The 15,000-nt window shown below is 43.5% G+C and overlaps 1 protein-coding gene across 1 annotated transcript in view; it reads right to left on the bottom strand.

Moving 5' to 3' along the window:
- Window positions 1-15,000, bottom strand: part of bbs9 (Bardet-Biedl syndrome 9) — a 226,661-nt gene that overhangs the window by 184,976 nt on the left and 26,685 nt on the right. Inside the window, exons 8-13 of the mRNA XM_079504326.1 lie at window positions 14,692-14,875; window positions 8,868-8,997; window positions 4,231-4,412; window positions 2,963-3,039; window positions 2,818-2,871; window positions 2,617-2,719 (exon numbers count right to left, since the gene is read on the bottom strand). Coding sequence (XP_079360452.1) covers window positions 2,617-2,719; window positions 2,818-2,871; window positions 2,963-3,039; window positions 4,231-4,412; window positions 8,868-8,997; window positions 14,692-14,875 — 730 coding nt within the window. The remainder of the gene's footprint in view (window positions 1-2,616; window positions 2,720-2,817; window positions 2,872-2,962; window positions 3,040-4,230; window positions 4,413-8,867; window positions 8,998-14,691; window positions 14,876-15,000) is intronic.

Raw genomic sequence — 15,000 nt, 5'->3', positions numbered from 1 at the left:
ACTCACCTGCAAGACTTTGGTTTGATCTGCAACATAAACATTCTAATGTTCTAAGCTTCTGCCAAGAACAAGGTCTAACCTGAGGGCACTGAGCTAGCTTCTTCATCTCACTAAGCAAATAGCTTAATGAAGCTGGTGCAGTGGATTGGGGGGGGGGGGGGGTTCCCCCTGGAAAACGTTCACTTTCAAAAAGAGCATTTCTATTTGCATTGGATGGCGTAGATAGTGATAAGAAATAGATGTTACCAAAGAATGTGACCAAATACAGGACATACATAAGTCTGTTGCTTACACAATATTGATAATTGAGAAGTTAGGTTTTTTGCTATCATCTTGTCTGGCATGTGTGATTTCTCTCTTCCCTTGGTTTCCTATTTCACAACACAGAGCTTTCTAAGGTAAAGCATAAAAAGGTGCCAAAAATATATGTTTTAATAAAATGACATGATGGGGTTAGGGAGGTTGAAAGATGAACTGCCACATAGGACTAAGCCATTTTCCTGAAACTGCTATGAAAAACTTGTTACGCAATGTCTGTAAATGTAAAAGGTTTATTTGTCTATCAATTATGGTTATAAAATACACTGACTAACTAAACCCCTGGTGAGGAAATACCACTCTCTCCCTGTGCACAGTTTCTTAACATATAATATGGTTGTGCACATGCACATGAAAGAGCTTATGAGAAAAAGTGAATTAATTAATATATATGTGAAAAATGCAGGTCAAAGGTTTTTCCTTTGCCTCTAGGGAGTCCGAATACAAAGTTTTACACAGATCGGTGCAGTTATAGGTAAAAACACGAATGGGCCAGTTATGAGGCTGATGTGTACATTTTCAAGTGGCATTTCTTCCTCGGCATAGTGGGAATGTGCATGAAAAATCTCCCTCAAATTGTACCCTGTGTTCATCATTTGAGGCATTTTGTTCAAAATGGACCAATCTTGCAAACTTTGGAAGGCAATCTTAGCCAATGGGGATGCAATATGGGGAAGCGGACAGGTCTGTGTTGATCACATGACTGTAGAGATGGGGAATACCGATTTTCGATTCTGAACTTTAAAATGGATTGAAAATATTTTGGCCCTTCCCCTTCCCTTATGACCCTCACCTAATGACTGCACCAGTCCCATACCAGACCAACTCTGCACTAGTCGTCGCTCTGTTATCTGATGGCTTACAGATCCAAACAATATGGAAAGAGAACATGTGCAAGGCTCTATCTGGACGGGGAAAGAAGTAAGAACACACTTTTTTGCCAGAAAACGTAGTCGTCGGCTCGAAGCACAACGGGGTGAGAGCGAGTGAGACAGCGACAGCGAAAAAGAGTAATTTATCTTTCAGTTCCCACAAGAATATAGATGAATTGGGCATATTTTGGGCATAGTTACGAATTGTGATTAGTCATGATTAACTCCTTTAACGCACACATTGCCATCTAGTGGCTCCATCCACTTCAACGTTAGACTGTCTTAGTTTAAAAACCATTTTACCCGGAAACTGCGAGTCAGGAAGTGAAAAACCGACATGTAACATGTCCCGCGAATGTTATTTAATTCATCCAAAACATACATTTTGTAACCGAGGATCATATCGTTTAGAGAAATGAGCCACAAATCATGCTTGTTTTGGTATAAAAAGAAATTCGAGATATCACGATTCTAAAAACTGCTTTCTCATAGGCAGCATAAGCCAGCGGAATTTTCATTTACGAGAGTGTTACGCGTGAGTACAGAACGCAGTTGTGAACCGTAATCAATTGATATTAAAAAAAGGTGTGAAAAGGCGATCTCTGCGCTATGGGTGTTTGGACCAGAAGGCATCAAAAGGCAATCTCAGCTGTAAATGAGTTAATTAATGATTAATCTGATAAAAAAAAGAAAATTGACAGCCTTAATAGCTTGATAATGGTTAGATTTGTAATCACTTGATAAGGTATCATTGTTTGATGTTGGAAAGGCTTCTGAAGCGGTGCATGTTTAATTTAGATCAAAGTTACCGCTGTGTCTGGTCAAGGTGACTCGCAGCAGCTACAGGATTTGGCTACTGTAAATACAGAGAAATACAGTGCATGTCTCTAATTCACTCACACATTCACTCGCTCACAATCACTGTCAGTTTGTTTTGGTTTAATGATGGAGGAGGGTAGAGGGATATTAATGTGATAACAGGAAAGGAAACAGCAGCTGTCATTGAATAAACAGTGTCTGTATAAGAGGGAGAGAAAGTGAGAGGAGGAAAAAAATGAAAAGAAAGAACAAATAAACCAGACAGTTTAATAACGGCATGGCCTCCCTTTCCAAGCTTTAAGCTGCTATGTGTGTACTTTGTGAACAAAGCTGTATAAATCACAATGCAGTGAGCGAGGCTGCAATATACAGGCTGGCTGCTAGTGTACTTGTCCTTTGGACATACTCCACCAATAACAACTAAAGTTCTTCACAAAACAATGTTGTTAACTAAGAGATTGAAGTTTTAATGTTTTTCTGTTTTGTAATGTAATGCACATAGTGCTATGTTTTGTTGTGAATCTTGTGATTGGTCTACTCCTGAGGGGACACACAAAAACAAGAAACAGAGACAAGAGACAGGGTTGAAGAGATAATGAGGACTGACCCATGGGTTCCAGGACAAATTGGTCCTGTGTGACGACCAGGGGGGGCTGGACACAGACAGTCAACTTAGAACCCTGTAGACTACTGCTGGCCTTCACCTTCACCTGGACATCCAAGACAGAATATACAGAATATATACATTAGTTTAGAGATCATTGAATGTGTCGTGGCAGTATGGTGAAGAAATTCATGTATAATGTACCTTGATGGTGACCGAGGGTACAGGCAAACCCTCAATGTCTTGGATAAGAGAACGCTGTAAGGAAAGTGGAACAAATGGAACGAGATGAGTTTGCAAGTTTGTGCTCTTGTATGGGTTTGTATGGTTAGGGTGTCTGTTTACTTACAGATGGCTTATCCATGCTTGAAGAGACGGTGGCTGTAACAGTTAGGTCGTTCTCACCGTCCGATTTGGGTAGGATATCTGAGAGTAATGGGAACATAATGGTGTTCACATGCCATATCATAAACACACTCCTATTAGTGTGATGTTCAGACTGAATGGTCTTTCTATTATTCAGTCTGATATTGCATTCTTGATAGCCGTTTCCTGGGGGGTTAACTGTCCCAAACCAATTGCTAGTGACTGATGTATGAGGCCACTCTCTAGGCAGTATACAGCACCAACTTTAGTCCTGCCACCAAAACGTACTGATCGTGATCGGCTTGGTTGTTTCCCCAATCTGGGAAAAGCTGTGGAGGAGGGCAAACCATACCTCTGAATCAGTAGACACATGTTTTAAAGTGGAGTGAAAGTGCCAATTGCAGTTCAGGTCTAGAACCAGACTCCTATACTACTAGCGATACCTGAGGTTTACTGGGATCAATCAAGGGGTCTATATTTTCATCTTCTCGCCTTCAGTGCCAGGCTACATTAAATTCTTCCTTTCTTCATGTTACACCCTAGTTGAGTCCCTGCTCTAGTTTTCCTGATCATCTGCAGGCTCTAACAACTAAGGAGCTTTTATCTGGGTCTTAGAGGAATTATATTTCTCTTGCCTCTTGATTTTGATTTATTTGATTGTTCCTGTATCCCGATGGTCTTACGTGAGAAAATGCTGTTGGCTTGTCATCTTGAGAAGGTTCTGGTGTCTTTAATTCGTCATTTTATGATGTCTCCTAATAAATGTCTGGTGTGTTTCGGAAAGAAATGAGCTCATGTTAATCTTATTCTAAACTGAACTTTTGCTGGCTCCTCACATCCTACTAAGTTACAGTGGTTCCTGTGACCGTTTCTTTTTTTATGTCTTAAAGTACTTTGGGTCACCAAAGTCCAAAGGTATCTATCAAGACTTTGACAAACTGTTGTAGCACTTTCTAGTAGGGCTGCACCATTATGAATCAAAGGATAATCTTAGTTTGCTTCTAATCACAGTTTATTCATCACAAATCGTGATGATTTTTGCCCCATCTTGTAAAGTATGTAATGTCTTCTAATTGTTCCTGTGTGAGCCTGATAGATGGGGAGATGGATTGTACTTTTGTACAATATGTATCTCAATGGGATTTACCTGCATAAATAATAAAGGTTAAAAATAAAACGTGAAGGCTCATCTATCTGAAGCTCTAGTGATTACTATTTGTTTTTATATTAGAGATGACAACTGTTACCCACCCTGAGTCCTGGTGGCTTCCCTGATGTACTTCTGAAGACTCTTCATCTCAGTGTCCACCTGCTCGTAGTCTGCCTCCCTGGCATCCACCTTCGGTGTGGAGAAGAAGGACGGGTCTGTCCCCATGTAGGAGCACTGGAGGTGGCCATCAGAGCTCAGGGTGACCACCAACCCTTTCAGCTCCCTGAACAGAGTAGAAGAGAGAGAGAGAGAGACAGAGACAGAGACAGAGACAGAGACAGAGAGAGAGAGAGAGAGAGAGAGAGAGAGAGAGAGAGAGAAAGAGAGAGAGAGAGACAGAGACAGAGAAACAGAGAGACAGAGGAGAGGATAGCAATGTACAATTTATCAGACGCCCAAAATGGCAAGATGGGAGTAAATGGTATGAACTCTAGTCAGCCAAAAACAGAGCAAGGTCAAGTAAATAGAGTATGCCAAGAAAAGTATTAGTGTAACTGCTACAAAGTAATCGGGACAGCAGATATATATCAAACCAAGCATCTGTAAGAATAACATAGATGGGATCATGGATTAAAGCTAAATAAAGTCTCACGACTAATATTCTTTGCATGGCCTTTGGCCAACAAGTCCGAATTTGTGATTTGTGAAACAGTGTGAATGGAGCCCTCCACACTAGCACTGATTCCTAAACAATGATTATGTTTTAGAAATATTTTTCCTGCCGTTGGCAACAAGTATCCGACACCATTAGGGTTTTCTGGAAGATGCTTATGAACATACTTTACTAGTTTGACCACTTCAAATGGTCTAATGTTAAAATAATAACTGAAAATAGCCTGTCTACAAGCTCTCAATGCCACGTCACAGATGCATTGAGAGCTTGTAGCATGTAGCAGAGATTGTAACATGCTTCCATAGAAGACATTCTGGCTTCTATGGAATCCAAATGAGTGAAATCAGTCATGGTGACTGAGAACTTTAATCCAGGGATTGGTATTTAAGATAGTCAAAGCTTTTACCTGTCTAAATACTGCCAAAGTGAGACCATGACCAAAATTCTCATTCTACTACTCTGCCACCAAAATGTGGAATGCCCTGACACCATCCATAAAAGATGTGAGAGACTGGTTTGTGGTTTCTTTCATATCCCCCATATCCCCCAAAACATCTATGCCATTTAATTTTCCATTTCCATTGTACATATAAAGCTCTAATTTTGTCCATGCTAAACCCCTTATCCATAAACTATTTTGCCAATTATTTTCTATTTTGAAAATATTGTTTTAATAGTTCAACCAGTCGATCTACATCGACATGTTGTGAGCTTGTAGATTGGCTATATTAACTATTCAAAAATGTTTTCCAAAATAGTAAAAAAAGGCAAAGAAGTTTAGGGATAAGGGGTTTAGCATGGACGAATTAGAGCCCATAGTCATAGTGTTTGTATTTGTTGATGACATGAATTATTGTGTTATTTTTTATGCTATGTGTAGATGAATTGAATACGTATACGACCACAATGGAAACAAGTCCCCAGGACATTGTTTTGTTATCCTTTTAGACGTGTTACCTCTGTATAATATTCTGTATAGAGAACGCAGGGGGTTCTAAGCATGATAGAATCACATCATGTGATATGGAGAGAGAAGAGGAGAGAGGGAGAACAGAGGGTTAAGATAGGGAAAGGAAAAGAGAGAGTGAGAGAAAGGAAATGCAGTGATGCAATGTACATGCATGTGTGTGTGTGCACGTTCGTGTGCTCTAACTGGTTGCAGATGTGTTGTGATTCCAGGCCGCTGAGGCGCGCACACACACACACACACACACACACACACACACACACACACACACACACACACACACACACACACACACACACACACACACACACACACACACACACACACACACACACACACACACACACACACACACACACACACACACACACACACACACACACACACACACACGGGACATAGGGTTCATAGCAGTGGTTGGCCCCACACCTGCACAGGAGGGTGTCTGAGGGAGCATTAAAACAAGAACTTTTACTACTGCGGGATAAATACACATACAGGCACGCACGCGCACACACAAACATGCTTCCCTTACCCCATAACCCTTGCAGAAGCTGCTCTCCCACTGTGTGTGTGTGTGTGTGTGTGTGTGTGTGTGTGTGTGTGTGTGTGTGTGTGTGTGCGTGCGTGCGTGCGTGCCCGTGTGTGTGCCCGTGTGTGGGTGAGAGGGAGTGGGAGAGCGGGGACTCTTGACCATAAATATGATGTACAGTGCAAACTGAGGGCCTGATTGGTGTGTTGGAACAGACTAGCTGGCTCATAACACACTTCTGGGAGAATCATATCAAAACACTACAACCTACTGGGCGAGCCTGCTGTGAGAGAGAGAGACAGAGAGAGGAAGAGGTATGGCGAGAAAAAAGTCGGACAGACAGACTTCTTTTATTAAAGGAACCCCATTAGCTGGAGCCATAGCAACATAGCTTCCACCTAAAAACGTAAAATCAGAAATGTGACCGGATATGATTTTTTTAGCACCACCAGCAGGGCGATTTTTGCAACACAATATTTTATATTTTATATTGCCAGAATCCTGCAGAAAACTACAAAGTTTTGACAGCTGTGAACTCCTCCGTTGAAACGAAAGTGATGACACATAGCTTCAGTCCGGGACATCTTCTCTCAGTGTAAACAATGGTTTTGTACTTGCGAGGTCAGATAAAAGTTTTATTAAGCTCTAAACATCGTCCATTAGCTCAATCTGAGCCCTATAAATGCTTTAGATCGCGTGCGTGTGTGTTAGTGTTAGTGTATGTGGAGATTTGGGATATTCAATGACGTCACACACCATGGGTGCCACCGGAGGCTAGCGACGGATGCTAAAAACAGCTAACAGACGGTAAATAAAATACTATTAATTCTGGATTAAAGTGATTACTGTAGGTATAGTTACCGGTATGAGATTATGTACAGCTACCAGGAGGGGTAAAGGAATATGAATATTACAGATACATTTTAATATGCAGGTTCTATTCTAAATTTAAATCCAGTTGTCAAAAATAGGGCAAAAGTTACTGCTGAATTTGGGCTGTTACCAGTCATTGTAGCCATTGGACCAAACACCTGGATCTCTGTAGCTGGGTGGTACGGGAGACCCAGCCAGGGGTCTTTAAAAGGTAAACAGTGATACTGAGTGTTCTCGTGATCCCATCAGACAGCGAGACCCCTGAAGTGAAGGATTTCAGACTCCCCAACCCTGACATATGGAACCTGGTTAGGCTGATCCAACATACCCTAAAGCAAGCAATGGACACAGCCAGCATTACTGTACAGTATGGACCCAGATTGTTAGATATGTGAGTGCACACACGTGTGTGTGTGTGTGTGTGTGTGTGTGTGTGTGTGTGTGTGTGTGTGTGTGTGTGTGTGTGTTCCTCTCCCACACTCCACAGTCTATGAACACTAACAACACACTGAACAAGATGATAACTATCAAGCGCCTTAAAACAACACACCCTCAAACAAAAGCAAACAACGTCCCAGACACACAGTATCTCCTGCATCTTAAACACACACACACACAGCAGCACGAGAACATACTGTAACATATGCGTAAATGCACGTGCACGCACGCACGCACGCACGCACGCACGCACGCACGCACGCACGCACGCACACACCATCATCATTCACCAGTGTTTGTGCTTTGCGTTGTAATTGTATCAAATTGCGGTTTGATTGTGGTCATTTACAATATAGGATGGATGACTGGTTACAGCGGGCCACTCCCTTATCTGTTGTGATTGGCCAGCTGGAAGACATTGTGGAGTAATTTCCTGTAGAGAGGATCACTGTGGATTTCACAGGCTGATAAACACAACAATAAATGGGTCTGACCAATAACACACCTGTTAACAGTGTGTGTGTGTGTGTGTGTGTGTGTGTGTGTGTGTGTGTGTGTGTGTGTGTGTGTGTGTGTGTGTGTGTGTGTGTGTGTGTGTGTGTGTGTGTACTGTAGAGACAGAAAGGGACCTAATCTGGTGGGCATTAGCAGACTAACCTTTTTTGAGTGGAGCTCATAGACAAAGTAATATACACAGAAGCATGCATGACACGCCGATAACCAGTCCAAGCAACATCCATCCATACATTCATTTGAAGTCTTGTTTAGACTCTCTCAATTACTGTCTGCTTTTCAGCATCCATCTTTCCCATCCACCTCCCAGGTACACCTGTATAACATGTATATTACATTACAACCCCCCCCCCCCCCCACACACACACACACACACCCTAATAATATTAGCGACATACAGAGTGAAATTACTACTACCTAGTCCTACGGCCATGAAACAGTAGCACAGCATGTGATTACTTGCACATTGTCTCTACTGTCTTCTTGCCTCTCTCTCATTCACATGCATTGTCTTCCGTCCCTCCATCTTTCTGTCAGACGCTATCAAATGTCTCACAATCAGGCACAAAGTCTGATTGCTAATGCCACGTGTCAATCTACACAGTATATATATATATATATATATATATATATATATATATATATACACACTTATACACACATCACAAACAGACAGCACAGAGGAGCTCCACATGGCACCCGCTGTGGTCTCGTGTTCACAGATAAAACCAGGCTTACTTACGTGAAGTTGGCGATGCGTACGGCCACAGGGACACAGGACAGCTGAGACGCCCATTTCAAGGTCACGTCCTGGTAGACCAGCAGCATGTTGGTATGGTTGGCTAGCAACAGGTTGGTGGTTGCTTCTGTCACTGTGGGGGGCCGAATTGAAAAAACAAAAAACAAAGAAAACAACTTACTAATTCGGTCAGTTTTTATGTGACTTTTGGATGAGGTGTCACGTGGAAGAAAATAGCTAATAGACATGTACAGTAGCAGCGTGCACCCTGATTAACCCACCCATCCACTGTACACACACACACACACGTGTCCACTCCGTCCCACCAATAGTGCGAGTACCACCTAAGACGATCTGAGGGCCACACGCAAAGCACACGCCTCGAGCAACCGCACACGCACACGCACACACACACACACACACACACACACACACACACACACACAGTTAGAACATGGAATATAGCAACAGCGGTCACACGTGGGCAGAGGAGGCGGGCGGGGCCTAAATGACAGGGGATCGTCTGTATGTTGGACCTCTGGGCCACATCAAAGCATCCTCAACCTTCTCTGTCACTGTCCAACAACACCAGATAATTACATATGTCCAACTGCTTCCACCTTTACATTCAGCCTTTCCTCTCCTCCTTGTTCCTCCTTTTAAGTTCGCCAACTCTCTTCTCCTCCCTTTCTCCTCCAAAGGGTGTGTGTGTGTGTGTGTGTGTGTGTGTGTGTGTGTGTGTGTGTGTGTGTGTGTGTGTGTGTGTGTGTGTGTGTGTGTGCACGGCTGCACGTGCGTGTGGGTGTGTATTTATTACAATGGTTTTGTCAAATGGTCATATTAGGCCAATTTGATATCAAGTACAACTGCTTTGTACCGTACCCGAGTAGAATTGCCTCGGACGTTCAGCTTTCATATGAGTAATGTTGTTCCGTATACCCAAGTACACACACCTGATGCGAACAGCACCCGAGTACACATGCACCGTACCCGAGAGAGCACCGGGGTGGGGACAAAACAGAGAATCTAAGACATAGAAGGAGATGCTGAAGTTTAGTCAGGTACAGAACAACATTACTGATGTGAAAGCTGAGCGGTGAAGAAGTGGAATATCCTACTCAGGCACGGTACGAAGCAATCGTACCTAGTAAGAAAATGCCCTGAGAGAAGTAGGGAGGAACTCAGAAAGAAAAACAGAGAGAGAGAGAGAGAGAGAGAGAGAGAGAGAGAGAGAGAGAGAGAGAGAGAGAGAGAGAGAGAGAGAGAGAGAGAGAGAGAGAGAGAGAGAGAGAGAGAGAGAGAGAGCGAGAGAGAGAGAGAGAGAGAGAGAGAGAGAACAGACATACACACAGACAGATATACAGATGCAGAGAGATAGAGTGAGAAAGGCAGACACAGACAGAGGGAGAGACAGATGAAGTGGGAGAGAGAGAGAAGCATGGCAGCGAGCCAGCAGAGGCAGCTGTGTCGCTGAAGGCCAGAACAGAGCAAAGAAGAGAGACGAATCTCCTCCTTATCCTCCACAGCCGGACGACGCTACACTCTCTCACTCGCACACTCCTCTCCCCAGAGCTTATCGTAATCCAGCTTTCACTTTTCACTTTTCAAAACTGCTATCAGCTTCTCCATGAATTGTTGTTTGATTCGCCATAGATTGACAATCCTATACAATAATTGGCAAACCTCTAGTTTCATGATAATTCCCGACCTTTCATCTGAACATATTGACATAGGCGCACAGATAGGGTTCACTGGATGGATAGATCCTCTGCGTGTCTTCCGCAGCTGCGTCGCATGATCTCCATTGAAAAGTTATTAAATCCGTTGACTGGCGGTATTCGGTGTGAGCATACCTTGAGTTTAATATCCTTTGTCTCCTCAAATTCCTTTCCCCCTCCCCGTCTCCTATTCCCTCTCCTCTCTCCTGTCTTATTGGAAGCAGGTCCTAGGATGTACACATCACACCGTAAAACATGATCCAATGTGACTGGAAGATAGTTGGACCACAATGCAGCTTGATTCATGCAGTCTTAATGGTCAAAGACACATTACAACCAGGTTGATAACTCCCAGCAGCATAGGAAAATGGAACCGTTTACTGTCCTAACTCACGTGGTGTTCTTTCAGACATTCGTGTGTGTTTGTGTGCGTGTGTGTGTGTGTGTGTGTGTGTGTGTGTGTGTGTGTGTGTGTGTGTGTGTGTGTGTGTGTGTGTGTGTAGACGCGCATGTGCGTGTGTGTCTTCTATTTCTCTTACCATACATGACTACTATTACATTTAGTTAACATTTAGCTTAATCGTCATAATCGTGTCCATGTTGAAAAATGTTCATACATAAAAGACAGTCACTGATGCTATTCTTTTTTTTAGTATAACATTTATAAAAATGGCAGTAATTTCTTGGCATATTTCAGTTATTATTCATATCTGCCCTGTGCACTTTTTTATTACAAAGACTAAAAGGCAAACAGAAATTTAATTTATATTAATTTTAAATGTTCCAATTTCCAATACCAAAAACACAATTAAATCGTTAAATCGCAATTATTTGAGTGACAATAATGGTGAAGTTGAATGTGTAACGGTGAGTGTGGGTGTTCCTCTGGGCAGGGTAGTGGCTCATGATTAACTTACTGCTGTAATCACAGTAAAGAATGGCCCCCTGAGTGTTGTTATATAAAACCATGTGTGTGCTCTCTCTCGTCTCCGGCGGCAAATTACCACAATCATCTAATGTCTATTATGCACTGTAATGCGTCTGTATGCACTGTAAAGTGTCCATATCATCTGGAACTTCAGATTTATTTTTTCTTTAAGGCTAATCGACTTTGTTAACTTCCAAATTTCACCTCCTCAATTCAAATTCTCTCTCTCTCTCCCTCCTTCCTCCCTGCCTGCCTTTCCAGGAGGAAAAGAGGTGTGCAAGCCTGGAACATTATTTTCAGGCCTGGTAGGATTAGCACGCAACACGCACGCGGGCGCCTTATCCTGCAGGGGAGACCGCCCTGTGTGTGTGTGTGTGTGTGTGTGTGTGTGTGTGTGTGTGTGTGTGTGTGTGTGTGGTCCGTGTGCATGCATGCGTGCATGTGATGAACGTGTGAAACATTAGGTTTCTCCCTGCAGTTTCTCCCTGCAGAACAGGAGATAAAAGTAACCCAAATCTAATTTTCGAAAACCGAATCTAATCTTTTCCAACCATAGCGAAAGTCTGTGACCAAAATCTAATACAATCCAGTGATCCACACATCGGCACTCGTTGTATAGTAGCCCCAAAAAGTTTCAGGCAGGATAAATTAAATACGGCATAAAATGCAGACTAAATTACCCAAAATATGCTATTTTCAAATGTGGTGCTTGTTCTGCTACACTACATGTCTGTAATTACAAATGTTTCCAGATATCGGTCTTCTGTTGACTTTCATGCACGCTTGGTCACTAATTCATTGCCTTGAAATGCATCGGCAAAGTCTTCATCTTTCATCAATCTCTCTCTCTTTCCTCCTCAGCTTCTCTCTCCCCATGAGGTGAAGAGAGGAGAGATGTGTGAGGCTGGAACCCATTCCCAGGCCTGCGGGGATTAGCCAGCATCGTGCATCAACCCCCCCCCCCCCCCCCACCCCCCCCCCACCCCCCAACACCCCCCCACCCTCCCCACACACACACGTGCACACATCATACACACACACACAGCCAAAATGAAATATTTCTGTGTCTGAAAATAGGGTTAGAGAGCGAAACACCAAGAGACGATGCGTGCATAAACTGAACAATATGAACTAAATTGCACACATAGACAAGTGTGTGTGTGTGTGTGTGCGTGTGTGTGTGTGCGTGCGTGTATTTAGTCAGGTGTGAGCCAGTGTGTGGCGTGTGATCGCTATAGCGAGCTGTTCCATATGGATCAGCAGACCAGGCCGGTTGAGACTTCCTCTGCCAGCGCTGAGGAAATGGAGGCCCGGGACACTGAACCCACTGTGTTCAGGCCTTAACACCACGCGTGGGACCCGCTTAAGACCCCCTGCCCAGAGGAGGTGGGCGGGGGTGGGGCGGTGGGGGCAGACATACACATCAGATGGAGAGGAGATTTACCCATGCTGGGTAAATACTGGTTCAGCTACCGAAAATTAAGGTGTGTGTGTGTGTGTGTGTGTGTGTGTGTGTGTGTGTGTGTGTGTGTGTGTGTGTGTGTGTGTGTGTGTGTGTGTGTGTGTACTGTACATGCTTTGGAGGAAACAGAGGAGAAATGGGAGCTTTTTTCCCCCCTGCGCTATACGTTTGTTATGTCACTTGAGAAAAAAAGAAACAGAGAAAGACTAGCACACCTAAGACTACGATTGTTGTTATGGCTAAAATAGCAAAACTCATAGTGCCTTAAATAACAATAACAGGGTCAGAGTCTATACAGTATCTCATCTATTAAGTAAACAACCACCACCATTAAGGAAATACTGCATGTTTTGTCAGACAATCAATGTTAAAAAATGGGTTTTAGATTACAATCATCATTTCAACCTAATACGGTATGCATGTTGACCTGCATACTGTATGTGGTCTATGGCCTATATCAGGGGTTCTCAACCCGTGGGTCGTGACCCCTCGGGGGGGGGGGGGGGGGGGGTCACCAAATTATTTTGAGGGGTCCCCAAATTATTTTCCAAAACCCCTTTTTGACTGAATGGCTGGAAAATGGGTTTACATAGTTTACATAGTACACAGTGCATGCATAAACTTTCCTTAATGATTATATCTGGTTTCAGTATTCATTTATAATATATTTTCTCTATTATTAAGGTTCATTTTTGCATTCAGTTTGTATTGGTGGTGGGGAGGGGGGCGTGGAGGGAAGCATTTCCGGGGGTTCCCAGCCAAAACGTTGAGAACCGCTGGCCTATATAGAACAAATGAAACTGCCTCTCAAAACACATTGGATCAGATACACGTTTGTCCTCTACAGTTTATATTCTGACCTCGTCCGGAGTCCGGACCCGAGGCCTGGCCACACTGGCCTATATCTATGGGCAGGTCAGGCTGGTCAGTTAGCTATTTGGTGTGTGATTATCAGAATCATGTTTCTATCCCCAATCAAAAGATATGATTTTAATTGTAAGGTTTTCCTTTCCCTACACAAGAGGAAGATATTCTGTAAGGTCTATGTCAAAAAACTCAGAATTAGAGTGACAATGACAAACATCAGAGGCTGGTTTTGTGTGGTAAAGCAACAGAATAACACTTATCCTGCAGCGCAATTCTATTATTTTATTTTTGGGGACTTTGCACTCCACCGCATCCTTTTGTCAAGTCCCATCTTCTTACCCTTCCTATTTTTGTTCCTATTTGGAAACTCTCCCTTTCCTGTATTTACTCTTTCAGCTACCTTTTCCGTCTTTGTGCAGCCAAAAGGAGGGAAATGTGCGTCGAAACGGCAAATTTATTATACATTTAGAGGTCGTTTTTTTGTTTCAACTCACTGTGTTCAAACATGTACACGGCCCAGTTTGTGGCTCAGAGCCAGGTCAGTGTGTGTCGGGGGGTGGTGGGTATTTACAGATGGAGAGGAGACATGGTACTGTATAAACACGCTCTGTTTATACTCTGCTACTGGACACTAAGAGGATGGGAGGGCTCTTATCAAAAACACTTGACAGGAGGGAGGACAAAGGTGCAGACACACACACACATTCCCACACGCACAACCTCAGGGACCATTTCTCAGAGCTTGTTTTATAGAAATATTCCATTCCTTCAGGATTTCGGTGGAAGCGGTCTCGTTACGAAGTTCAACGTGGGCGCTGAGCGAGCGCTGCCTGGAGAGTGTGTTTTCCGTACCTGAGGCATAGGGCAGGAAGCAGCTGGGGTTGAACTCCAGCTTCTTCATGAAGCGTATCTGCCCGTTGTCGCGCAGACAGTAGAGGTTGCGTTCGCCCAGCACAAAGATGGAGGCGGTGGAGTGAGAGAAGCTGGGAACCGAGAGGTCCAACGCCTGCTCTCCCAGGACCAGCGTCCAGTCAGCCTGGATGAGACACACACACACACACACACACACACACACACACACACACACACACACACACACACACACACACACACACACACACACACACACACACACACACACACACACACACACACACACAC

The sequence above is a fragment of the Electrona antarctica genome (assembly GCF_951216825.1).
Source record: "Electrona antarctica genome assembly, chromosome: 6".
Lineage (NCBI taxonomy): Eukaryota > Metazoa > Chordata > Actinopteri > Myctophiformes > Myctophidae > Electrona > Electrona antarctica.
Note: the sequence above shows the minus strand (reverse complement) of the source record. Positions and strands in the feature narration are given on the sequence as shown.